Source organism: Mesoplodon bidens (assembly GCF_964165515.1).
Source record: "Mesoplodon bidens genome assembly, chromosome: 16".
Classification (NCBI taxonomy): Eukaryota; Metazoa; Chordata; class Mammalia; order Artiodactyla; family Ziphiidae; genus Mesoplodon; species Mesoplodon bidens.
Genome location: NC_138173.1, coordinates 71,839,577 through 71,864,722, shown reverse-complemented (window position 1 = coordinate 71,864,722; position 25,146 = coordinate 71,839,577). Strand labels below are relative to the sequence as shown.

Below are 25,146 nucleotides of genomic sequence, written 5' to 3'. Positions count from 1 at the left end.
TGGTTTTGAAACTCAGATGTGAAAATAACTGAGAAAAGTTTTTTCCATGGGAAGAGTGCTTTGGATGATCAATAACTTCTTGTATTGTCCATTAGGAACTAATTATTCAGTTTATATATTAATAGGAGGTTTTAGGCTATGATGGAAAAGCACGTGACGTGGGTTCCAGCACCCCCACACTCAGTACTCAAATCTAGTCCTGTCACCACTGGGCTGCTGAGCCTTGGGTTTCCCATCTGCAAGTCCAGTTAATAACATCTAGCTCTGGCAGAACAGCTGTGAGGTTTACAACTACATCAAGTGCCTAAGCTAAAACAGGCACTCAGTAAGTGGTCATTATCATGTGGACTTCCACTTGGACTCTGTCCTGAATACTGTCCTTTTGGCTGCTAACTGAAGGGTGAGGAGAGAGAGAAGACAGAAGGTACAACTCGCATTTGTGCTCATTTCATCCATTCAGCAGCAGCACGTTTATGTACATTTCATACATTTAGCAACAGTGATGCAGTGTGGTATAGAGTAAGAGTATATATACCACATTGTTTGGCTTTTGTCTGTATATTTTATGAGAAGCAAAAGTATATGATAAAACAATGAATTTCGTGGAATTAGCTCAAGCTAGCTCCAGCATTATCAGCTGGGTGACCTTGGGAAATACAGGGGACGCTTGGGCCTCAGGAAGAGAAAGGCCTACAGCTGATCACAGAGGGGGTGCCTGCCGGACCTAGTGTCAAGGTCTAGCCGGTCTCACAGTAAGAATAAGCTTTCCCAGAGATCCATCGAGGATCCACACTTGATGCAGCAATGACCTGAGGGCTAATTTATTTTTCTATAGGATCCCTAAGACATGTGACAACGTTCCTTCACCTCTCTGAAAGCTTAATCACTGAGATACTTTTTTTCTTGCCAGAGGCTGACAAGGGAACGAGAAGCTGGACAGAAGGGAGAGGTAAACGCAGCCCATGGTCATAATCCCTCAGAACAAACACAAGAAGCCATTGGGGCGGATGGAGCCCAGAAGTCCTGAATAGAGGGCTCAGGCGGCGCTCTCTCTGACCACCTTTCCAGATCATCTGAAATGCGGGTCTAGGGCCGTGCTTCTCCTCTCACACTTTATTGTGCACGCTCATCACCTGGGGCCTGGTTTCGGGGCAGAGTCTGCATCAGTACACCTAGGCTGGGGACTGAGACTCTGCATTTCAAGTGCTGCTGTGGGGAGCTTGGATCCAGAGGTTAGAGACCTGTTATGAAACCTGTCGGTTATCTCTTTTCTTTATTCTGCGAACCATCCAACCTTCAATGCAATTTAAAAAAAAAAAAAAAAAGACTGAGTAAGTGTTACGTTATCCTACACTGTACACAGTCTGTAAGAAACCCAATGCAATCTGTTTCTTCTCCAACAAGCTACAAACTGGTTACTAGTAAAACTGCTGACAACGTAAGACAGTGTGAGAGAGTCCACCCTCTTAAAAGTATAAGAAACTTATCGTTTCATCCAGGGACGTATCCCCCTGAAGACAGAGAGCTCGCTCGGTACTCTGAAGCCTGTCACTGTCTTCCAATTCCGATTGTTAGCATGTTTTTACTTTTTTTCCTTATAAACAAAAATAGCAAAAATCTTTATCATTTCTAAGCATCAGCCTTACTTCTGCCTTCAGGAACTATGCAGCACGAGTCTTCTTCCTCTGTGATGACAGCGAAATTGATAATAAAGGAGTTAAGAAGAGATGTGCAATTTGCCCAAGGACTGATCAAATATCTGTGCTACAGGAATTCTATTTTTAGTGAGGGATCATTTTGAGTAATCAGAAAAGGAATCATGCCACAGTCTGGGCTTCAATGAGACATTTAAAAAATTAAGTAGGATATGGATTAATGTGTGCTCAACGTCCTATCTCCATTTTACAGACGAAGAAACTAGGCTTAGCGAGGGAAGTTCCCTGAGACCACGCAGCTAGGAGGGGCTGGGGGTGACTCTGATTTTCCCATAGCCACACCCTAACTCCAGGCAGATGGCCCCATTTTTCCTGCTTTCAAGCCTTTGCCCCTCTGCGTGGGACGACTTCCCTCTGGCACTACCCTGCCTTATGACTTTACCTTCATCCTAAGTGTGTTTGTACCCACGCTCCCCATTCAGGATGATCTGTGCTGTCGTTTCTGCTTCCGCTTCACTTTTCCTCATATCCCTCGTGCTCTATTTCAACCATTCTGCCAAAACTACTTGTTTCTCTGACTTTCCCCTTAAAAATCCCAGAACGGCAGGACAATGACTTGGTCATCATCTCTGCAACTTCAATTTGTCAGAGAAAGAGCTCAGGAAAATGTGTGACATTAAATGACCTAACACGAGAAACTGACTGATGGCCAGAGAGGAAAAAAATAGATTAAAACTTCTGAAGAGCCAGGGTGGGGAGGGGAGGGGAGGGGAGGGGAGGGGAGGGGAGGAGACGCCCACTGCACAGGAAACATTCACGGGCTCCTTCCACCCTACAGGACTGCAGCCTGTCAGCGGCACTTGCCTGACATTATTCTGGGAAAAGTCAGTTGGCCTGATGGGTATCCAAGCCTTCCTTCAGCCGGCACTGGAGTCGACAGGAGGACCGGGAACCCACACCCGGCTTCAGGCTGCGCTGATGCACCGTAAGCAGAACTGTGCTCAGTAGCTTTTCTCACGTGTCTGTTCCAGACTGCACTTAAGTTACAAGTTCTTATCAGAAGTTTTCTCGCTGTTTGCCACATTATTTGCCTCAGTTATTGCCTTCCCAAAGTCTATTAAGGTGATTTTAAAAGAAAGCACACGTTTTTCTCCTTTTGCCTCCCCTTAATCAACTCCAGCGTGGCTGCACTAACACACTCTCAGAGAGCATGTGGACCCAAGGGAGTGAATGCTGAGGACTGAGGGGCAGTCCAGGTCTTACAGCAAGAGAAGCAGAGAAGCTCGTGTCCAAGGAACGTCCTCTAGTGTCTGCCCGGGGCACGGGGCACGGGGCACGTGTGTGGTCAACCACTGTCAGGGTTTTAAGAGAGGCATGGACAGTAGACAGAGAGTTGGAAGGAAGGAGAGGAGAGTGACTGTTCTGACAGGTCAGGTGGTACGAGGTCCTCAGAAGGTAAATCCAGGAGGCAATCATATAGTTTACGTAACATCCCAAATTAATGGGTTTTTAAAATTGGAAATTCCTATAATTTTGGCTAGTAGAAAAAGAAATATATTATCAGTTTCCTATATCCAGCCTTTCCTTAATGATAAAGAAGGACTTTTTAATAGAGATTGGTAGAAAAATATAAATCATATCATATGCTGGTGAAATATTTATGGCCCATATATTAACTATTCAGCTTTCCCGATAACATTTCTCACATACTGTGGAGAAGAATGTATCATTTTCTGTCAACAATCTTAGCATCTATGATATTATTCATAATCCATTTTAAAAAGAGAATAGGTACCATGTGAAAATCAGTGTGGATGAGAAAATGAGAGTGACCGAGTCCCATCTGATCCCCTGGTTTTGGGAAGTCACGTGCTCTGCCCAACAGGCAAAGCAACTGTGGCTACCTAATATTTATCACAGCAGCTGCTGAGATGCCGGTTTTACAAAGATATGATGTCACTGAAATCAGTGGGGCATGACCGAGTGTTAAAACAATAAATGATTAACTTAAGCTGATGGTTCATGCAGTGTCTGGAAGCTGCCGGTTACTGCAGTGGTCCCGTGAAACTGTAAACTCTCCACGGCAGCCCTGTGAGTGCAAGGCAGCATCCCAGCACCCTGGCATACAGTCTGGGACGTGCAGTCGTAAGATCTCACATGGGGTCGCAGTCCAAGAAAAGAAGAGATAAGGGGAAGGCAAACGCTTTAAAGAAACTGGAGCTGAAAAGTTTCCCCATCTGATGAAAGCTGATAAAAGCTGAGTGAATGGGTCGGCCTCATGTCCTAAGTTGAAATAAAACCACCACATTCAGCACCCAGTGCTGGTGAATGCGTACTTACTACTTAGAAAGACAGGCTTCATCTGCTTTGTTCACTTTTTCTTCCTGCTCTTTCTGGTAACAAATGCAGGGAGAGAACACTGCCTGCTACTTGGGGAAAGGGCCAGATGGGCCAGACAAGGCCAGTGGAGAAGCAACACAGAACCAGCCAGCTGTTCTGAAGAGGGGAAAGGAAGGGAGCATCCTTGAGGGCTCAGAACTGTCCAGCCCAGACCACCAGGGCGGCAGGCAATACATGTGGTGGAGACCCTACGGAGAAAACCACAGGGCTAAACAGAGAGTTTGCCTGGAGCGGCGTCAGTCCTAATCTTCCCTGATGTGTTCTCCGCTGGGGTCCGTGCGGCGAGTTAGGGAGGTGACGTACGACAGGGCTGCACAGGGCAGAATGGAAGTAAAGAAACTTCCTTATCTCCTAAGTAAAAAAGGAGTAAGTTTAGTCCTCTCATTTGAAACTGAATGAAAAGGTTTTATTAAAATACTTATTTCTCCCTTCTGCAGGATTTAATTTTAGATCCTTTACATCTTTCAGCAAAAAGCTATTCTGAAGTGGTAACAGTGGGGAACATTCATGAAGGTTCCAGTAATGACTTGCTCTGCTATGAAATTCCAAAGTGCTGCTGTCCATGTGACCATTGCCAAAGAGCTAATCCCCTGGCAATCTAGTCACGTGACGACAAGAACTACACTCACAAAAAATGTTGTAAATGGTCAACACCTGATCAGAAGAGTCTAAAGAATTTGCGACTGTACTGTATTCACTCAACAGGTATTTACTGAGTATATGCCAAACATTAGGGACACAAGTGCCTTTAAGGTTTTACATAATACTGAGGAGTAACCAATGAAAAAGTGAACAAGCCAGAAAGGTAAATTCAGTTTGATAAATGCTACCATGTAACCAAGAAGGGTGCTGTGGGCCAGCTTCTGGGTTATGGGGCGGCCACTTCAAACAAGGCAACCAGCAAAGGCTTCTCTGACATGGTGCTTGTGTGTGTTGAGAACAGGACGCTGAGGGGCAGGCAGGCAACTGCAGACAGGCCTTCTGAGGAGGAGTAGTGAAGGCAGAGGACAGGGAAAGGAACGAGCTTGGCCTGTTCAAGGAACAGAAAGGAGACCAGTCTGGCTGGAGTGCAGGGTGGAAAAGGTGATCAAAGAAAAATAGATTTAAGGCTTATTTTAGAGCTAAAATCAAAATGACTTACTGAGGGACTGGGTGTAGCAAGGATCTATCTATGACCGTCCAGTGGTCCCAGGACTAGAAAGCGCTAGGCTGCAATAAGTACATTTGTCTTTTGTTTTATGACTGTTTTTAGCCATTCAGATGCTGTGAATTCTAAAACCATATTTTCCTCCGCTTTGGCCACTAGAGAGCTCAAAGCATAATCTGAAGACCAATTTTGCCAACCCTACAAAATAACATGTACCTTTTTGTGTATTAATCTTACCCTTAGGATTTTTGTAATTTTCTATCCTAATTATTTTCCATATTAATTGATTTTTCTTCTGGTAGATGGACATTAACTTAGCAAGTTACTATATGTGATCTGATGAGAAAAAGTAGTAAAAATATAAGTCTTTTCATCGTAGTTTGTATTAACTGTGCTGTAATCAAAATATAAGAAAAGTGACAGAATGAAAGTTCTATGGAAAAACTGCAAGGGGAGAATGGGTGGATGAAAAAAAAAAAGATTCTGGATAAAAACAGAAGGGAAGGATCAAAGAGAGGGAGAGGCATGGTTTCTGGAACCAGACTGCCTACATTCCAGCCAGGCTCTAAACATCACCAGCTGAGTGACTGGGGCAAGTAACTGACTCCTCTGGCCTCGGTTTCCTCATTTGTGAAATGGTGACTTTAGCAAAACAGTGCCTGCCTCACAGGGCTGTTACGAGGCTTAACCTAGTTAATATCCGTGATGTGCTCGGAAAGCACTCAGTCAGCAGTAGGCACAATGCGAGTGTCTGTTAAAGTGAGTTTCAGTTCGGGATGTAAAGACAAGTAGGACTTAAACAGGTGAGAGGGTTAGAGAGCGGAACCACAGACTTGCAAACACAGGAGCAGTGTGAACAAAGGTTTGGAAGGGCAGATCACACCCTCTAACCCAGTGGCGGTGTCGGGGGGGAGGCAGACGCTAGCAGGAAACATGGCAAAGTAATGAACAAAGACCAACTGGGAGAGAGGTCTTAAGAAAAAATACAGAAGGGCAACTGAATGCCTCTTAGAGGAACATGAATTTCACACTGTAGAAGACAGAGTATTTGAACGATCTGGTGCCATGCAAGCCCACAATCACATGGAGGGAAGAAGGCGGTGCCTGGCTCCTTGGCACGTGGTAGGCGGAAGTGCCCCGCATAAGGTGTTGGATCAGCACGAACCAGCCATTGCTCCACAAGAGAACCACTGGGTCTGAAGTGTGACCTGAATGGTAATTCCATCCCAAAATACCCACTACACCAAGGCAATGGAAAAGCTTAAAATGGCAAGCAGGGTATAGGCTGTCATCAAGAGGAATAATTTTTCATCTGGGCAGATGGAGGTATCTCTCCAGATACTACACTCCCTCAAAACAGAAAGTTTCTGCCTTCTTTGTCTATTCATAACATAACACTTTCAACTTAATTGAAAATGAGACAACAAGATTAGAAATTATCTTCAGTAAAAATGGAAGACCTGGTCTAAGGAACAGGGCATCCCCTAAATGATGGCACTGCACGTGCTCTATCATCTATATTCTCTATCCAAGGGATATTCGTTCTGTGAATGTTGCCTGATGTAGAGAAAAGGGTCTTTGCAGGTGTGACATTAGGTCAAGAATCCTGAGATGGAAACACTATCCTGGATCATCCGGGTGGACTCTAAATACAATCCCATGTGTCCCCATGTGAGGGAGGCAACTGGAGATTCGAGAAGGCAGCGCTAAGAAGGAGAGAGAGCAGAGTGCGACGGCCTCAAGTCAAGGACGGCCTACAGGCACCAGAAGCTGGGAGGGTCAACAAGACGATTCCCCCCTACAGCCTCCAGGGGGAGAGCGGTCAGTACCTTGATTTTAGCCCAGTAAAGCTGATTTCTGACATCTAGCCTCCAGAACTATGACCAATTTCTATTGCTTAAAGCCACCAAACTTGTGGTAATTCACTGTAACAGCCACTGGAAACGAATATAGCAAATACATAATTTCCTACGACTGTAAGTAAATTATTTAACAGGAGAAATGGAAATGATAGAGCTTTACCGTTTACTGAACAGCTACATAAATTATTTCATTAAATCAGCAGCAGCAATCCTATTCTTATTAGCCTGTTTTTACAGAGAAAACCCCCCCGATACCATGCCCAGCTCTGTGGTCCTTCTCCATTGCAATAACACCCGTCTGTAACTGCTCTGACACCGTGTCGATCAGCACTCAGCAGGGGGCTCACTTTTTATTCCTCCAAATGAACTTGGATAAATGGAAGAAACCGATTTTAAATTACTTCATGCAAAACTCTACCTGAAAAAATATATATGGTCACCAGTGAAAACAAGTCTGTGTTACTAATTTCCACTGAGCTCTTCTGGGGGCAAAAATGCAAAAATTAAAAATAATTTTCAAATAAGTTTGAGAGTCACGTCTCAATTTACAGTTTGCTTCAATTGACTTACGAATTCATTAACATATTTTTCATGATAAAAGCAGTCATGATTCCGAGACAGAAATAAAAATTCGGTGTGCCTGGACAAGCTTAGGAGTTTCAGATACCACAGAGCATTTACACGGCATAAAAGGACAACAAGCATCGGGACACTCACCTGGTACCTGACACTGCTCAACACTGGAGATGCGGCAATGAACTAGTCTGGTACTGTCTGCGCTCACTGGGGAAACCTAAGCTTCCACTATCTCTGTTTGCGCATCAAAGCTATGACTTAACATTCAAAGAATTAGGGGATTAATAACGTGAGGGTGATTAAATAAACTTATCTACAGTCATTAGCTAGTAAGTGGTACAGGTTATATTTAAGCCCAGGAATACCTCAGTCCACAGTGAATCCTCGTAATACGATACCATATTGCCTGAATGCATTCCTATGGGCTTTGTACCAATACACTGGTAAAGGCGCTTGCCTGTTAATAAAGGAAACATTAAAAACTGTTGCCATGGTACCCTAATCTAACAACAAAAAGGTAAGTCAATTAATCACACCTACCTGGTTATTGCTGGGGTTGGTACACCTCTTGTACGCAAGGTAGGTTTCCCTCGAACAACTGGTACATCTGCATTTTCTGAACCACCATTCAAATATGTTAATTCCTGGAGCTGTGCTTGCCTGATTTCATCGTTATAGTCCTACACAAAAGACAGAAGATAACAAAGAATTTAGAACAAGAAGCAAATAATTTTTGATAGGAAAAAAAAGGTAAGGAAAATAGTTAAATTCATAAAACAAGACTTGAGTTTGTTGAAATGACAATTTATCAATAAATTGTTGTAAAAAGAAAAATAACAAACAGTAAACCAGAATTTTCTACAGTCAGCCATATCTCCTTCTGCTGTGCATACTTTCCAAGTGAAATATTTATAATAAAATTAAAATGGCACGTAACTGATATATGGGCATTACTATTTACAACTCAATCAACTAGTAGTTACGGAGAGCCTAGTTTAGCCAGAACTATCTAAAGAAAGAAGAACAAAGTTGGAAGACTGGTATGTTCTCATTTCAAAACTTACTATAAAGCTATAGTAATGGAGAATGTATGGTACTGCCTTAAAAGATAGACGTAAAGATCAATGAAATAGAATTGAGAGCCCAGTTATCCATTATAGTCAATTGATTTTCAAATAGTCTCTAACAAATGGTGCTGTAACAAATGAATATCCACATCAAAAAAATAAGATGGGCCCTTTACTTTTTGCCATACACAAAAATTATATCAAAATAGATCAGAGGCCTAAATGTAAGAGCTAAAACTGTAAAACTCTTGAAAGAAGACATGAAAGTAAATCTTCATGATCCTGTATTACATAATGATTTCTTAGCTAAGATACCAAAAGCACAAATGAAAAAACAGTCAAATTGGACCAAGTCAAAGTTTAAAACTATTGTGCTACAAAAATACCATCAAAAAAGTGAAAATACAGCCCACAAAATAGAAGAAAATATTTTGAAATCCTATTACCTGATAAGCAACTTGTATTCATAATACATGAAGAGCTCTTACAACTCAATAATAAAAGGACACATAACCTAATTTTGAAAGGATAAAGGATTTGAATAGGCATTTCTCTTTAAGAAAAATAGAAAGTAAGCCCAAGAAAAGAAGCTTGACATTATTAGTTATTATGGAAATGCAAACAAAAACCACAATGAAATACCACGAACATACCCCCTAGGATAGCAGTAATCAAAGAGATAAGCAATATCAAATGTCGGTAAGATTGCAGAGATATTGAAACCCTTACAGCTTTCTGGTGGCAATGTAAAATGGTCCAGCCACTTCGGAAAACCACGTAGTAGCTCCTCAAAAATGCTGAACAAAGAGTTACCATATGACCTGGCAGATCCAGTCCTAGGTAATACCCGAGAAAAGGAAAACATATATTCATGCAAAAATGTGTGCATGAATGTTCACAGCAGCATTATTCATAATAGCCCCAAAGTTGAAACATCCCCAAAGTCCTCAACTGATGAGTGGACATATAAAATGTGGTATATCGTAAAATGGAATATTATTCAGCAATAAAAAGCGACTTGAATGAACCTTGATAACAGTATGTTAAGTGAAAGAAGTCAGGGCAAAAGACTACACATACTGTACGTGTTTTATACAAAATGTCAAAAAACCCCAGGGAAATCTAGAGAGAGAAATTAGTGGCTATGTAAGACAGAGGAGTGTGAGAAGGTAGGGGAGCCAGATGGGAGGGACTGCTAATGGGTATGGAGCTCCTTCGGGGGATGATAAAAATCTAAACCAGTTTGTAGTCACGGTTACAAAACTGTGAATATACAATAATCCAATGAACTGTATACCTTATGGGTAAACTGTATGGTATTTGAATTCCATCTCCATAAAAGCTGCGTAAAAAGAGCAAAAACTAATTAGTGGTTGCCGAAAGTGGGAGAAGAATGGGGAGTGACGGCTGTTGGTTACAAGGTTCATTTTGGGAGGTAATACAAATGGCCCAGCATAGATGAGGGGGACAGTTGCAGAACTCTGTGAATATACTAAAAGGCACTGAACTGTATACTTTATATGAGTGAATTTTATGCCGTGTGATTTATATCTCAATAAAGGTATTAAAAGGAAAAAACAACACACTGGAGGCAGAAACACCAGATGGAAGCACTTAAGTAATCCCAGTATGTGGTAAAGATGGCCTGGAGTAGGGAAGTGGCGGGAAGGATGGTGAAAGGTAGATACGGAGTTACTTATAATGTCTAATTTTATTAGAAATGGTAAAATATTGGATATGGGGGTATATGAGCAAAGTCAAGAAGTCTGACTGGTTTCTGGAAGACAAGGAGAGTAACAAAGTGACATCATGATTTAACAATTTTGTACAGGTCGAGTCTGCAATGGTCTATGGCACACAAAAACTGAGCTTTTCTAGAGCAATCAGACATAGGAACTGGAAATTCAGAAGTTAAAGATATGGATACAGAAGTGGGAAGGGGGGCCCCACACATTACAGAGAAGGGTGTGTCATCACGGCTGGCCCTGGGCAGGCTCCCGGCAGATAACCCTGAATCCGTGGTGGGTTCTGCCTACTAAGAGTATGCTCCTTACCATTTTACTAAAAATGTGTGATTAATAAATTATTTGTAAAGCACATTCTAAATAAAATGTGCTACCTAAATGCTAAATATTGGCCCTGTTGAAAAGTGTTAGGAGGCACGACACAAAATTGTATGTGGTTAAAACTGATTCATGGGAAAAGAAGATAACTGAGGCCTTATTCAAAAATACAATTAAAAATTTAAAAAGAAAAATAAAAAAAAGAAAAGCATTGCTCTAAGTAAAGTTAGGTGATTTACAATGGTGCCACGAAAACTACAATTAAAGCCTATTTTAAACATCATCTGTGTAAAAGTACAGTACAGCAGATAGTGTAATTAGGAGGGAAAAAACCCCCAAAAAACAAAAAAAACTGAATCTGAGTCAATCACCTCTGAGGTTAAGCCTGAATTTACCCAATGAGGCTGACCAGCTATGTGATTTTAGACAACTTCTTTAAATGTGAGGTAACTGTTCCTTCTGATGTCAGATAGACACTATTGACACACACACTGTAGTTACAATTTTATTGGTCTTTGAAATAATGTTTTTAGATCAGTAGGGAAACCAAATCACATATGGTAGCTTACAGACTAAATTATTTTTACAATTTTACATTTTAAACTAGCCATTAGTAAATTATCAGTTCAACTCCCCATCTGAAAAGTGAAACTATTATAACATTAACACCAACATTGTCACCAATTATGAAGAGTAGAAAATTGATTAGAATTCTAATTAAATATGTGTAAATGGGATTTCTCTAGCCAGTAAGTTTAGGATCTATCTAAATGTGTTAGTCTGGAGAATAGGAAAAAAGTCTTCAAATAAAATCATTAGAAGTAATTTATTAGGGCTTCCCTGGTGGCGCAGTGGTTGGGGGTCTGCCTGCCAGTGCAGGGGACGCGGGTTCGTGTCCCGGTCCGGGGGATCCCATGTGCCGCGGAGCGGCTGGGCCCATGGGCCATGGCCGTTGGGCCTGCGCATCCGGAGCCTGTGCTCCGTGGCGGGAGGGGCTGCAGCAGTGAGAGGCCCGCATACAGCAAAAAAAAAAAAAAAAAAGTAATTTATTAAAAACTCAGTGGGTTCTCTATCTAGCCAGAGATGTACTCTTCAGACATATTTGCCCAAATATGCTAATATTTATGTCCAAGGTTAATCCTGGGATCACTGTTTGAATTATCATCTGTAAGAAGTAAGTGTCCATTATTTGAAGACTAATTAAATAAATTCTGGAACACGCATATAATGAAATATTATGCAGACATTAAAAAGAATGAAATGAAACTTTACATATGCTCATACGGACAGAGATCCAAAACAACCTAAGTCAATAAAAAAAAAAAAAATTAAAGGCTATGAGAGAGCACAGGACTTTCAGGATAACTAAGCAAGGAGCTCAACAAAGCCTTTCCATAAAAAGCAACAATAAAAGCTGACCAAAGAGTTAAAAACAACCACTTCAGGACTCTGGAAAGAAGAGTGGGAGTCTGTGGCAATCTTGTCTGGGAGTGCTCCCACCCCCTCCTCCCCAGCCCAGATGATGCATAAGTTCCACTAGGATGGGGAAAGCCGTGAAAACCAGTGAAGGATGTTCACGTAATTTTGAAGAAAGGAGACCAAAACAATTTTGAAAAAGAAGAACAAAGTTGCAGAACTTACACAACCTGGATTTCAAAATTTGCTATAAGGCTGAAGTAATTAAGAGTATGGTACTGGCGTAAGGACAGGTATATCAATCAATGGAACAGAACTGAGAATTCTGAAATAAATTCATACGTTTATATTCAGTTAATCTTCAACAATAGTGCCAAGGCAATTCAATAGGGACAGAATTGTCTTTTTAACATATGGTGCTGGGACAACTGGATATCTACATAGAAAAAGATATATTTAGATCCTAATCTAACACATACACAAAAAGTAACTTCAAGTGGATCATAGAGTTCAGTGCAAGAGCTAATACCATAAAACATTAAGAAGAAAACACAGCAGAAATTCTTTGCGACCTTGGGTTAGGCAGAGTTTTCTGGCCAGCTCAGACTCAAGGTGAAAGAAGTTGGAGCCTACCTCTTGGTGAAAGAGTGTGAAGTGATGGGGTGGGAGGGCGGCTACTGCTACCTTTGGAGAACAGAGTCTGCCCTACTTGGCTAAGCCGGCACTCCCTCGTCCACGCTGAATGACCACAAGGACATTAAACCTCTCTTTGGTCTTGTCCGAGTTACAATTTTAAAGTCATTTTTATAAATATCTGATTCTTACCTGTCTCTCCCATTATATAAACTCCATAAGGGCAGGGGCCATGTCTTTTATTAGTGCACATGTGTCTATCAAATAGAGGGCACTCAAAAACTCTGTTTTTAAACTAAATGGATAATAGGATCATCACACTGGCTTGAGGGAACTAATGAAAACTCTGTTAAGCTCCCCAATTAAAACACTTAATATAGTCTTACGCCCTGGCTCTTCCAAGACAATCATGATTTAAGACGTCCTTTCCCTATACATAGGACAGTCTTCCTCACAGGTAACGTCATCATGACACATGCTACAGCAGGTAAGTCAATCTACTACACCACTGGGAATCGCTGAGCAGTCTGACCCCAGACAGCTGACTGGCAGATGCCACAGTTTCTCTGAAACAAACTGTCTGAAGAGCCAAGTGTTCAAGTGTCTGTTTGTTAAATCTAGAACATGCCAATTATACAAAAGACCGAAATTAACTTTTGTGATGGAAATAGGGACATATTCTCTTTAAATTATCACACTCTCAGCCATGTCAGGGTGTCTGAAAAGGACTAAAAAAGACCATTAACTGTGAACAAAACATAAACCCCCGCACAGTGCCTTCCTCTCTGGGCCCGCGGCTCCGTCACCTTCACACATTCCTCACGCTGCACAGAAACCAGGTGCTTCCGCTCCCCTAAACCACACAAGCCTCCTGCGGGGCTGCGCTTACTCAGGCGACACACCAACACCGAGCACAGCGCTGAGCACAGCGCTCGGCTCGTGGACCGCACCAACGAGCTCGCGCTCGAGAGCAACGAACTTGTGAGGTGACTGACTGAGTGTCACAGCAAGGCTCAGGGCCTGAGACCCCAAAGGCACACCAGTGACTGTGCTCTTCAACTTTCTTGCAGTATTACCTAATCTCTTTAGAAATCCCTGGCCTCACAGGTAAAGAAGGAATGATGCCAAGTAATTCACAGGGACACTGTAACAGACAAAGCGCTATGCAAATAACAATCACTGATAAGAACTGTCAAGGATTAAAACAAAGGGAGGACTTTAAAGTACAAATTAACTATCAAGAAAAACTGTACTAACAGGAATGAGGAACTTTTTGATTTCCTCCAGAGCATGTCCCATCCGGGCATAGGCTTCTGCTGGCGGGGCAAACACTTCAATCAGAACATGGAGATCATCATTGAGGTGGAAGTACTTTGCTTCTCCACTTTTCCTCAACTCTTCTTCCTGAAAAAAGAAAAATCATGTTTAAAAGGGTGTCACTGTAAGAAAAGAAAAAGAAAATAAAAACTACCCAAGCTTATCTGGCACGTGGTTATCACAAAAGGTTCACCCAACAGCAAACATCACCTAAGGAAGAAAGTTTAAAACATAAATCTGATCTTGCTGTCCCCAGGCCTTTATGGAAACCCCAAAGGCTTCCTGCTGCTGTGGGAGGTGTCTCAAGTCCTGCCTCTGGCCCAGGAGTCCTCCGGCCATCTCCCCAAGGCCATGGGCTCCGCAGACTCCCCGGCCCAACCCCTCCAGGCGCTCCAGAGAACCGCTTTGTGTTCCTCAGACTGGCCAAGCAACCAAGCTCACTTCTGCACTGGCTACCCTGTGTGCCCCTGAGCTGTCACAAAGCATTTACCACTATCTAAAATGCCTTACTTTTTGCTCGTCCATTTTCTAATTTTTCTCACTTAAGGTGATCACCATGGAGCAGAACCCATGATTGTCTTGTTTGGTGCTGCATGCTCCTTCTCTAGAAAAGTGCTTGGTAGATAGTAGATGCTCAACAAATATTTTTGAATGAATAGGTAAATACTATTTATTCATTTCTATGTTCATTTGCTCATTCATACAAAAAACATTTCTACATGCCAGGTACTATACTCTATCGATACAGAATAAAACAATGAATAGAATAAATGAAATTTTTTGTTATAGGATTTTATATGGTTATGCGAAACGTTTAAAAAAATTTTGGTGGATATAATGAAATTCAGGGGGCAAAAAAACGCAGATCATTAAGGGACCACTAACTTTGCTCCGTTATCTTTTTCTAACAAGCCTTTGTTAGAGTAGCAATTACAGAATCTGGTTCTTTGTCTTTCTCAAATAGTCTTTGTTCTCAACATTAAAATCAGACAGAGAGATTAAGATGAGTAGGAACCTATACCTAGAGTGACTTCTAAAAGGAAGGAAACCTTCCAGCCTCTCCAAGAAACCCACCCTGTAGGAGAGAGAACCCAGGGATTCCTGGCAACAGCACCTGTTGATTCCAAAATTAGCCAAGAGGACAAGGAGGCACACACCCCCTTGACTTCACCCCTTAAGGCTTCAACTTTTGTTACTTAATTAATCTGAATTTTTACAAAGAAAACACGGATCAAAATATAGAGCATGAAAAGGGCAGGGGATTTAGAGTTAGATAAACCTGAATTTTAGCCATGGTGGTCACCAGCTGTGTGTGTGAGTTTGAACAGATTATATGTAATCCAACACTTAGTTTGCAAAATCAATTTGATGTTAACATATGTATATTAATGTAGGTCCACTGAGAAGACTAAAAAGGCAGCTTGTGTAAAGGCCTGGCCCAGGAGACAGTATATATAGTGCCCAGGATACTGCCTTCTACGTGGCAGGCACTCAGTAAATGCTAGTCTCCTTCACATTTATGGAAAGTGGGCCAGAAACTGAAAGAAAAGAAGAAAAATATATTTGAAGGGAGAGCAAACATAAGCTACCATAATATCCTACGCATTTCCTTCAAAATTTGTCAAGTATGAAAAGGACTACTGGGGCTTCCCTGGTGGCGCAGTGGTTAAGAATCCGCCTGCCGATGCAGGGGACACGGGTTTGAGCCCTGGTCCGGGAAGATCCCACATGCCACGGGGCAAATAAGCCTGTGTGCCACAACTACTGAGCCTGCGCTCTAGAGCCCGCGAGCCACAACTACTGAAGCCCGTGTGCCACAACTACTGAAGCCCGCATGCCTAGAGCCCGTGCTCCGCAGTAAGAGAAGCCACCGCAATGAGAAGCCTGCACACCGCAACGAAGAGTAGCCCCCGCTCGCCACAACTAGAGAAAGCCCGTGCGCAGCAACGAAGACCCAACGCAGCCAAAAATAAATAAATATAAAAAAAAAGAAAATGACTATTCTTTCATGCCAACGGTGGACTAGTTCTTGTTCTAATCAGAACATTTTCAATCATTTGATCTGACTCTGCCTTTCACAGCTGAAGTTTTAGAAACTGGATTCTGTGCACAGTAGTTCATCTTAGAAAGCATGAACTACTGAAATGAACATTTCTTATCTTTTTCTAATATGCACCAAACTAATGCTTTTAATGAGAGATTATAATTGTTGATTCACAGGCAAACATTCTCCTTGCTATTACAAACCTAAGCTGGAAAAGGAAGGCCTTCTTACCATAACCACAGCTGTCACACAGCTCCATAGACTGAGCAGTTATGACCGGGTTACTTCTTGGGTTAATGATGAGAGGCAATGCAGTGTTTGGGGAAGAACACAGACTGTGTTTGAAGTGCTGCTTTCAAACCCCAAATCCAACAACTGGTCACATTACTTTATCCTCATCTTGAAGAGGTGATTTTAAAATGGATAATAATAGTGTAGTACCTACTGCTCAAAGGGTTGTTGTAGTAATAAAGGAGTGATTATAACAGTCATTATTAGTAATAAAGGAGTTATTAGTAATAAAGGAATTGTAGTAATTTGGAAGACACAAGAAGTCTTTAGAATTATGCCTACCACGTAATAAGCACTCAATGATAAATACAGTAATGATAACTATTATTACCTAACAACAGTATTAATTATTCTATTATTCTATAACATAGATGAGGTGGGCAAAACGTCTAGCATGTTTGCACAAACTGAAGGCTCCACAGACCGTAGCATTATGGTGATTATTATGCTACACAACCACCTGATACATGTCAGTAATGACCCCTATAATATCATCAGTGCAGCAAATACAAAAAGAAAATGAATTACGTTCACATTAGAATTTAAATGGTGAACACCTTGAATATCTAAAAGGATGAGATTTTAATACTGTGGAATGGAAATCTCTTTAGAAATAAACACTGTTGACTGAGAATTTTCTGTAGACTAAAAATTAGTAAAAAGGATCAACTGAAATCAGTATTCAAGAGTTCAGGCAGTGAGCATCTGATTACGATACAGCAGATGGGACACCTGTCTACTTCAATGATCACCTGTGGTTACTGTCAGTGAAATGCTTTTGAAGGTGTAACTGATGGACCACCTGGCACAGTATGACGGGCGAGAAGGAGACATGGTGGGCCGGGTAGGGTGAAAGGGGCTGTTTCTACTGTATTGAAGAACTTGAAGAAGGAAATGACAGACTCAGCACTTGGCATTATCAGTTCAAGGCCCAAAGAGCCAGAAGTATCCCGGAAGGTTTTACTGCTTATGGCCACAGGCTGACGGAGTCAACAGACCAGGCAGAGCTCAGGCGTGTGCTAACGACCAGCACGTTGCCTGGTCATCGCTATGGGAGACTTAGGACGGTGTCCGGAGGACAGTGAAAATCTGAGAGCTGGACTGGCAACATTTGGAAAGATTCAAATAACTCCTGAGTATACGAACGCTGAAGTCCCACTGAGCCTTCCACACTGGCAGAAGCCTGCCTCGAACAGCCAAGGTAGTTCCCTGAAAGGAGATGACAATTCTCATGCTGTACTACTGCTACCCTTTATCACCTCCTGGCCTAAGATCAGATCCCTGCTTGCCCCAGGGATGCAGAGAACAAAAGAGCTAGGCTAAATCTAGAGGAGAAGGCTGAGTGAGTACAGAAACTGTAACGTCTCCCGGTGTGTATGCACTGGACACTTCCTCCCAGTCTTCCCAATAAGGAATGATTGCACACTGAGATGAAGAAATACTCACGCAGTTTGAGGATTCACAGGCTTGGCTCTAAGCAAATGCTGCCCCACTGAAGGCCACTGATGGAAGTGGGGTTTAAGGGGTCAAGAGGTGAAGGACTTCTGCTCCTAGGCCCTTGACAGCGGGCCCAATGGACTATGCTACATCCTCGGTTTCTAGGTGTCCTGATGGGATGTAAATGACCACCCACTTGCAGAATCCCCCTATTGACTTGCTGACCCATGTGGTCAAGGACACAGAAATGAGAGGATGAGTGAAGGGGTGGTAAGTGGTCTGGGAAGAGGCCCGAGTGTGTAAGAACAGGGAGCCCCGTGTGGGGCAGAGCCCACACTCGTGACCAGGCAGCCAAGGGGACCCACTGCAGCAGAGGTCAAAGCGCCTCATTCCCCAGCCGCCTCACTGCCACTCAGAGGACTCATGAACAAAGTACCTATGGTGACAGGGAAAGAGGTCTTGTTTTGTTTGTTTGTTTGTTTTAATTTTTAGTGGGGTACAGTTGCTTCACAATGTTGTGTTAGTTTCTGCTGTACAGCAAAGTGAATCAGTTATATGTATACATATATCCACTCTTTTTTTGGTTTCCTTTCCATTCATTAGGTCACCACAGAGCACTGAGTAGAGTTCCCTGTGCTATACAGTAGGTTCTCATTAGTTACCTATTTTATATGTAGTAGCATGTATACGTCAATCCCAATCTCCCAGTTCATCCCACCCTCACAGGGAGAGCGGTTATGCGTTACTCCACCACACGGATTCCCCTCAAAAAGGATTCCAGGCTACTGCCACTGCTGACTGTCTAATACGCCAGCAGCAGAGACCCACCAGCCCTTAAAATGGCAACATGATCTGGGAGGACCACGCAGCCCTGCTAGCGAGCTGATGCTATTTAGGATCCCTTTCATTAAACGCACAGCCAGGCACTTGCTATTTCTGGACACATAATCTGGCTAAAGACTTGCCTTCCCTGCTTCCTTTCTACCTGTAAAAGGATCTTTGGGGGCCCTGATCACTGCCGCCATAGCACAAAATGTTGCTTCTCACCAAGGAACTCCCTTAGTAACAAACAAGAGCAGCACAGAGTCTATGGGCTTCACTGGTCATATCATGGACCTCATTACCAGATGGCCTTCCTGAAAACTTCATTAAGATAGCAGCAAGGATGGGATACTTTCCAACAAGATACAGATAATTTCTGACCAACTGACCAATACATAGTTCCACTTGCTCCTACTGCCAGAATAGATGAGTCAGGGAATCAGAGTAACATCATTTGAGACAGTGATGTTTAGTGAGCCGTCAACCTAACCTGGCCATGCATTAGAATCTTTTAAACACCTACTGGAAATTCATTTTGAGGTTTCACCCTAAACAGGTTGGTGCATGGGACTCACTCACTCACTCTACACACACAGACACACACACACAGACACACACACACAGACACACACACACACACACACACATTTTGGGGGGGGGGCCACACTGTGCAGCAAGCAGGATCTTAGTTCCCCAACCAGGGATCGAACCCATGCCCCCTGCAGTGGAAGTGCAGAATCTTAACCACTGGGGAAGTCCGGGACTCTATTTTTAAACGGCATCCCATATGAGTCTGACATATAGCCATGTTTTAGTCAAATAATATAATGAACTTCCCTGATTAACCCAATAATATGTTTAGTTTCTCTGAATCTCACTTTTCTTACATAAACTAAGGAAAATATTATGTATCTGTCATCATTTTTCCAAGGATAACATGGAGTAATGCATGTAAAATGTCTCACAGAGTGCCTGACTCACTGTGGCTGTTCAATAAACGAACGGTGACCTTTTTTTTTTTAATTATAAAAGCTATTGTTAAATGGACTTTTTTGTGAGGAGGCTGGATTTTGTCTAAATAACTTTTTTGTCTGACACAATCATTTCATGGAAAGTGATCACTCAATGTGGAGTTTGTTCTCTGTAATATAAATCTTTTAATAATGGGAACAACGAAGTAATAATAGAACAACATAAGCGACAGCACACTATGAAATGTGAAGATTCCTTCAGAATTGGTCTATTTAAGAAAGTGATCAATAAAAATAACTCGGTAAGTTTAGCTTATTTAGAAGAGGAGGCAGTTATGTGAATAAATGCACGAAGAACAACTATGTGTTAGAATAGGAAGTAATTATGAAAACATTTACAATCACTTTTAACTTGGTAAAATGCATAGGATATCAAACGAAAGGCAAAAAGAGCAAATAAAAGCCTATACTTTATAAAGTCAACAATATGAAACACAGGCGGAGAAAAGAGACCTGAAAGTACCAATCGAAAATGCACACAGTGATGGTGAGACTACAGGTAACTTTTATTTCTCTTCACGATAATTTCAACACCACTGTACTTTCTAGAAGGTATTGCTTCTAGAATCAAAAGCACAGGTGCTACAATTTCACTCTATAAATAAAAATAATAGTTACAGATTTCGGTTTAAGATACTGTATATTCTGAAACTGGCCAGAGTGACTGAATTTTCTAAATAGTATCACAAATATATCACTATATGTAGCATTTTCACATAATTTCATTTGAGGTCCTAGTTAGCTTTTATATCATATATACTAATACCATGGATGATCTAAAAGTACATTATATAACGTGACTAAAAAAGTAGCCATTGTTTATAGTAAGTATTACCTTTGCCTTGTCTCTCATGGAGCCTTTTCCAAGGATGGACATTTTTGTCAAGGTTTCTTCTTGTAAGCGCTTCAGAGAATTGCCACGTGGCCCCAAAAGTTTTCCCACAAAGTTGAACTAGGAGAAACGAAACAACAAATTTGTAACATTCATATCTGAGGAAAATAATTTATTTCTTGAATTTTAGGAAACACTGCAGTCAGTATGCTACACATCATTGACTAGTGACAAGTATTTAAGTTCCTGCTACATGCGTCACCCTATGTTTCCCACAAACCACATAAAACAGGGCTAAAACAAACAAACAAACAAACAAAGATGTATTTCTTTCTACCAAATCATTCAGTGATGGCTGTATTTTACAAATTGTATCAATAAATGAAGTTAATTCCCAGAATTCCTTAGTTGCCATCCTGACAATTTCAGCACACATTCAGTATCAACCACCAACAGTGCTGGAACTAGACTGCTGGTAAGGAAAAACAACACCAAGTGTCCTATAATGTGCACTAAACTGGTCACCATGGAGTGTCTGGGTTCTTCTACCTGGTCAGCACTTAAGCCTCGGTTAATCAACCACTGAGTGCACTGTCCTAGATGAGTGCTACGCTTCCAGTGGCTGACCAAAGCTTTATGACAAAATCCACCTATCTATTTAGCCTGGATGCGGAGGGTTCTTTATTCAGCATGCAGAGTAGCAGTGAATTAATTAAGGGTACTACGGACTCTGAGGATAGACTGCCATGGTTGTAAAACCTGGCTTTTCCATTTTCCTGCTGAGTGACCCTGGGCTCGGGGTCACTAGACATTGGTTTCCTCATCTGTAAAGTGGGAATGATGAACAGCAACAGGACCTCCCCTTGCAGGGTATTTTGAGGATTAAACGGGTCAACATAATCAAATCATTTAGAACAATGCTTAGCACATTAATAGAGAATACATACATACAACTGAATGAAATAATTATTGACAGGAATTTCACACAACTTCTAAAAGCCTTCCAATAATTATGAATTCTTCTTGCTTCCAAATAGAAAGTCAGCCCTAGTTACCACGAGAGAAACTCTTCTCTTTGGCAGGATTCTTGATCACAAACTCATGTAGGTGCTGCTGTGATATCCGCCACCTTCCATGAGCCATGCCACTGCTGTGCTGTTGCTATTTTTAAGAGAAAATCGTTCCTCATGTCTCTAACTATGGTAATTAAAGTAATTTTCCTGAAATATGTACTTTTAAAAAATCAAAATGGTATTTTTTCCTTGCCCACTTTCAATTTTATTGGTCTTCAACAAAAACTAAATGATCTATTTTTAACCTTTACATGTCATTTTTTTTTGCTTTTTTAAATTTAATTTTAAGTAAATTACTTAAAAAATATAGAAGTGAGGTCTACAGAGTTTAAAATATCAAATAACACTACAAGGTGGGGGGTGGGAATCAATGTCTCAACCCACCCTCCCTCATTCTTGTTCCCTGTTTTCTCTGCTTTATCTTTCTGGAAATCCTACTATCAGATATTGGGCCTCCTGAGTTGGATCTCTAAGTTTCTCTGATTTTTCCTCTCTCCTTCACCTCTCTCTGTCTTACCTTCTGGAGATTTAATTACGTTTCATACGTATCTACTGATTCTCTCATTTCTGCCACCACATGTTTCACCACTAACAGCATTTTCTTATATCTGTCCCTTCCTTATGGCACTTTGGAGACATTTCATGGAAGTGATACAAATTCTTATCCTCTTGCGGCGTCAGTGGCGGTAGCTGTCCCCTCCCGGACGCCGCAGAGCTCACAGAGCCTGCTTCTTCCCACAGATTCCCCTTACCCTCCACGTTCTGAGACTCTGTTTCTTGCTACACTATGGCCTTTCCTCACGTGACTGGTAATCCTCTGCTATTTGTTTCTAAAAATTTTAAACTGAGGCTCTAACAGGCTAACTGGATGTTCTGCTTTCATACATGCAATCTGACAACTGGACATAACAATTCACTGCAACACAGCAGCCCAGTTTTCTCACCCAAAGCTACTCAAATATCAATATCTGTATTTCTTTTTCCTTGGGCTAGGCATTTCCCTGAATAGGAATTCCCCACCTTCCTAGGAGGAGGTATATAAGCCTGGCTGCCAGAATACGAAGAATCCCATTATGAAGCGCACACACCTCTATTTAAAGGAAATAATTCCCACATTTTCAGTGTGGCATCTCACTGCAGCCCTCAGCTGTATCCATCTGGGTCTCAGAACCTAAAGTTTCTCTTATTCAAACTCTTCAGGAAATCTCTCATCTGTTGCTAGGTTCAGAAGGGCAGACGCCTGGGTTTCTCAGCTGGGGAGAGGATCCAGGGGTCTAACTACTTCCATGCACACTTTACACCAAGTTCCCTCTTGTCAGTTCCACCCCATAAATTCACATGCAGCTAACTGGTATCTACAATTCCCAAGTCTTCTCGAGGTTTTCCCACACTGACAAGCACGTTTCTGGTTGGCTTTCTCTTGCCCTGCTAGCTCAGGATTCTGCTTTCTCTGGTCTTTACCAGAGAAAGTCATTACCATTTATCCATGTATTTTGCAGCCACCAAAATTTTTTTTCTTTTTTTCAAACATCTTTATTGGAGCATAATTGCTTTACAATGGTGTGTTAGTTTCTGCTGTATCACAAAGTGAATCAGCTATACATATACATATGTTCCCATATCTCTTCCCTCTTGCGTCTCCCTCCCTCCCACCCTCCCTATCCCACCCCTCTAGGTGGTCACAAAGCACCGAGCTGATCTCCCTGTGCTATGTGGCTGCTTCCCACTAGCTATCTATTTTACGTTTGGTAGTGTATATATGTCCATGCCACTTTCTCACTTCATCCCAGCTTACCCTTCCCCCGCCACCATGTCCTCAAGTCCATTTTCTACGTCTGCATCTTTATTCCTGTCCTGCCCCTAGGTTCTTCAGAACCTTTTTGTTTGTTTTTTAGATTCCATATATATGTGTTAGCATATGGTATTTGTCTTTCTCTTTCTGACTTACTTCACTCTGTATGACAGACTCTAGGTCCATCCACCTTACTACAAATGACTCAATTTCGTTTCTTTTTATGGCTGAGTAGGATTCCACTGTATATATGTGCCACATCTTCTTTATCCATTCCCCTGTCGATGGACACTTAGGTTGCTTCCATGTCCTGGCTATTGTAAATACAGTGCAGCACCAGATTTTACTAACATCGTTTGTCCATTGTTGTCTCACACTCCCATTCTTATCTTCACAGATCGTTGCCTTTTTAATTCACTTATATTCATTTTATCAGGTTTCAAGGATAGCATAAAAATTAATTTGTATTCAAACAACCATATTTATATCACGTCTGTAACAGTTAAATATCTCCCAATTAATAAAAATTAAGAGACCTTAGAAAACATCCAATCCAAACATCTAATTTCATACTGAGGAAACTGAAGTCCACAGAATGATATGATTTACTCAAAGTCACTTGATAAAACATAAAACCACGAGATTCCATATAAGAAGGAAGAGTATTTTATCTGCAGTTTTCTTTCTCCATTTAACTTCTATTAGTCTTTTGCTCACAAAAAGTATACAAACGCGCATCTTGACCCTCGGAAGCACTTCTGCTCTCTTTGTCACCACACACTGCATATTAGTTCCATCGCCCGGGTCAAGTTACCCTCGTGAGTCGCAGACGCCTCATCCACGACCCGGGGGTCAACCGCTTACTGCGGGCACCTGATGTATGTATGAATTAATACGAAAATGCACAAAAGTCACCTAGCAGAGCAGCCGGCAGACTGTGCACTCTCTGTGCTGACAAATCAGTAAGTAATGAATGGATGAATTTAACTATCGTGAACATACATAAATTGGGGTGAACAATGCCCACCTTGTACATGTACAAGGCTGCCGAGAAGCCACCACCTGGAACAACACGGCCGCACCCAGGCCACCCAGGTGTGTCGAGGGGTTGAGCTCTGTCTGGGAGTCGGGGTGTGAGGCAGAACCAGGCATGTGGACGCTGACCGTCTGCACAGCTGAGCCACACAACGGCGACGGGCTTGGTTGCCTGACGGGGGTCTCCACGCAGGCTGCGTCGCCTCCCCGGCAGGCGTCTGGAGGTGGCCAGAGTACCTGGTGACAGTGACCGTGGGCCACCACTGCATTAGTGGCCAAAGGCCCAGCGGTCACACATCAGCAGGGATGGGGCCGCCCTTCACAGCGAGGAGGGGGCCTGGGTACAACGTCAGTCGTGCCTGTTCAGAAGCCCCGCTGGCGGAAAGGAGCAGCCACAGCCCTGCTGTTGACTCTGCTTCTTCGGCTCGAAGCCCTAGCTGCTGTCCCCCTCAGATCACAAGTTCAATTCCTCCAGGGGTTCTAGAAGATACCCCCCGACACACGCACCCCTGAAGCCCACCACGGCCTGTACCTGCGACAGGGCCTACGGGCTGAGCACGGTTCAGACTTTAAATGAGCAGCTGAGCAGCACAGCCCTCCGATCTGCCGAGTTCTACGACCCACCGAGGGTCCGGTCCACCCGCTCCCGACCT

General features: G+C 42.3%; 1 protein-coding gene across 3 annotated transcripts in view; it reads right to left on the bottom strand.

The window, feature by feature from the left end:
• Nucleotides 1–25,146, bottom strand: part of KHDRBS3 (KH RNA binding domain containing, signal transduction associated 3) — a 162,945-nt gene that overhangs the window by 67,730 nt on the left and 70,069 nt on the right. For all 3 annotated transcript variants that reach the window (XR_014017832.1, XM_081258933.1, XM_081258934.1), the window contains exons 3-5: nt 20,597–20,713; nt 14,077–14,223; nt 8,181–8,320 (exon numbers count right to left, since the gene is read on the bottom strand). Coding sequence is in view for 2 of the 3 variants with exons in the window: in XM_081258933.1 (XP_081115059.1) it covers nt 8,181–8,320; nt 14,077–14,223; nt 20,597–20,713 (404 nt within the window). In the remaining variant the exon portion in view is untranslated. The remainder of the gene's footprint in view (nt 1–8,180; nt 8,321–14,076; nt 14,224–20,596; nt 20,714–25,146) is intronic.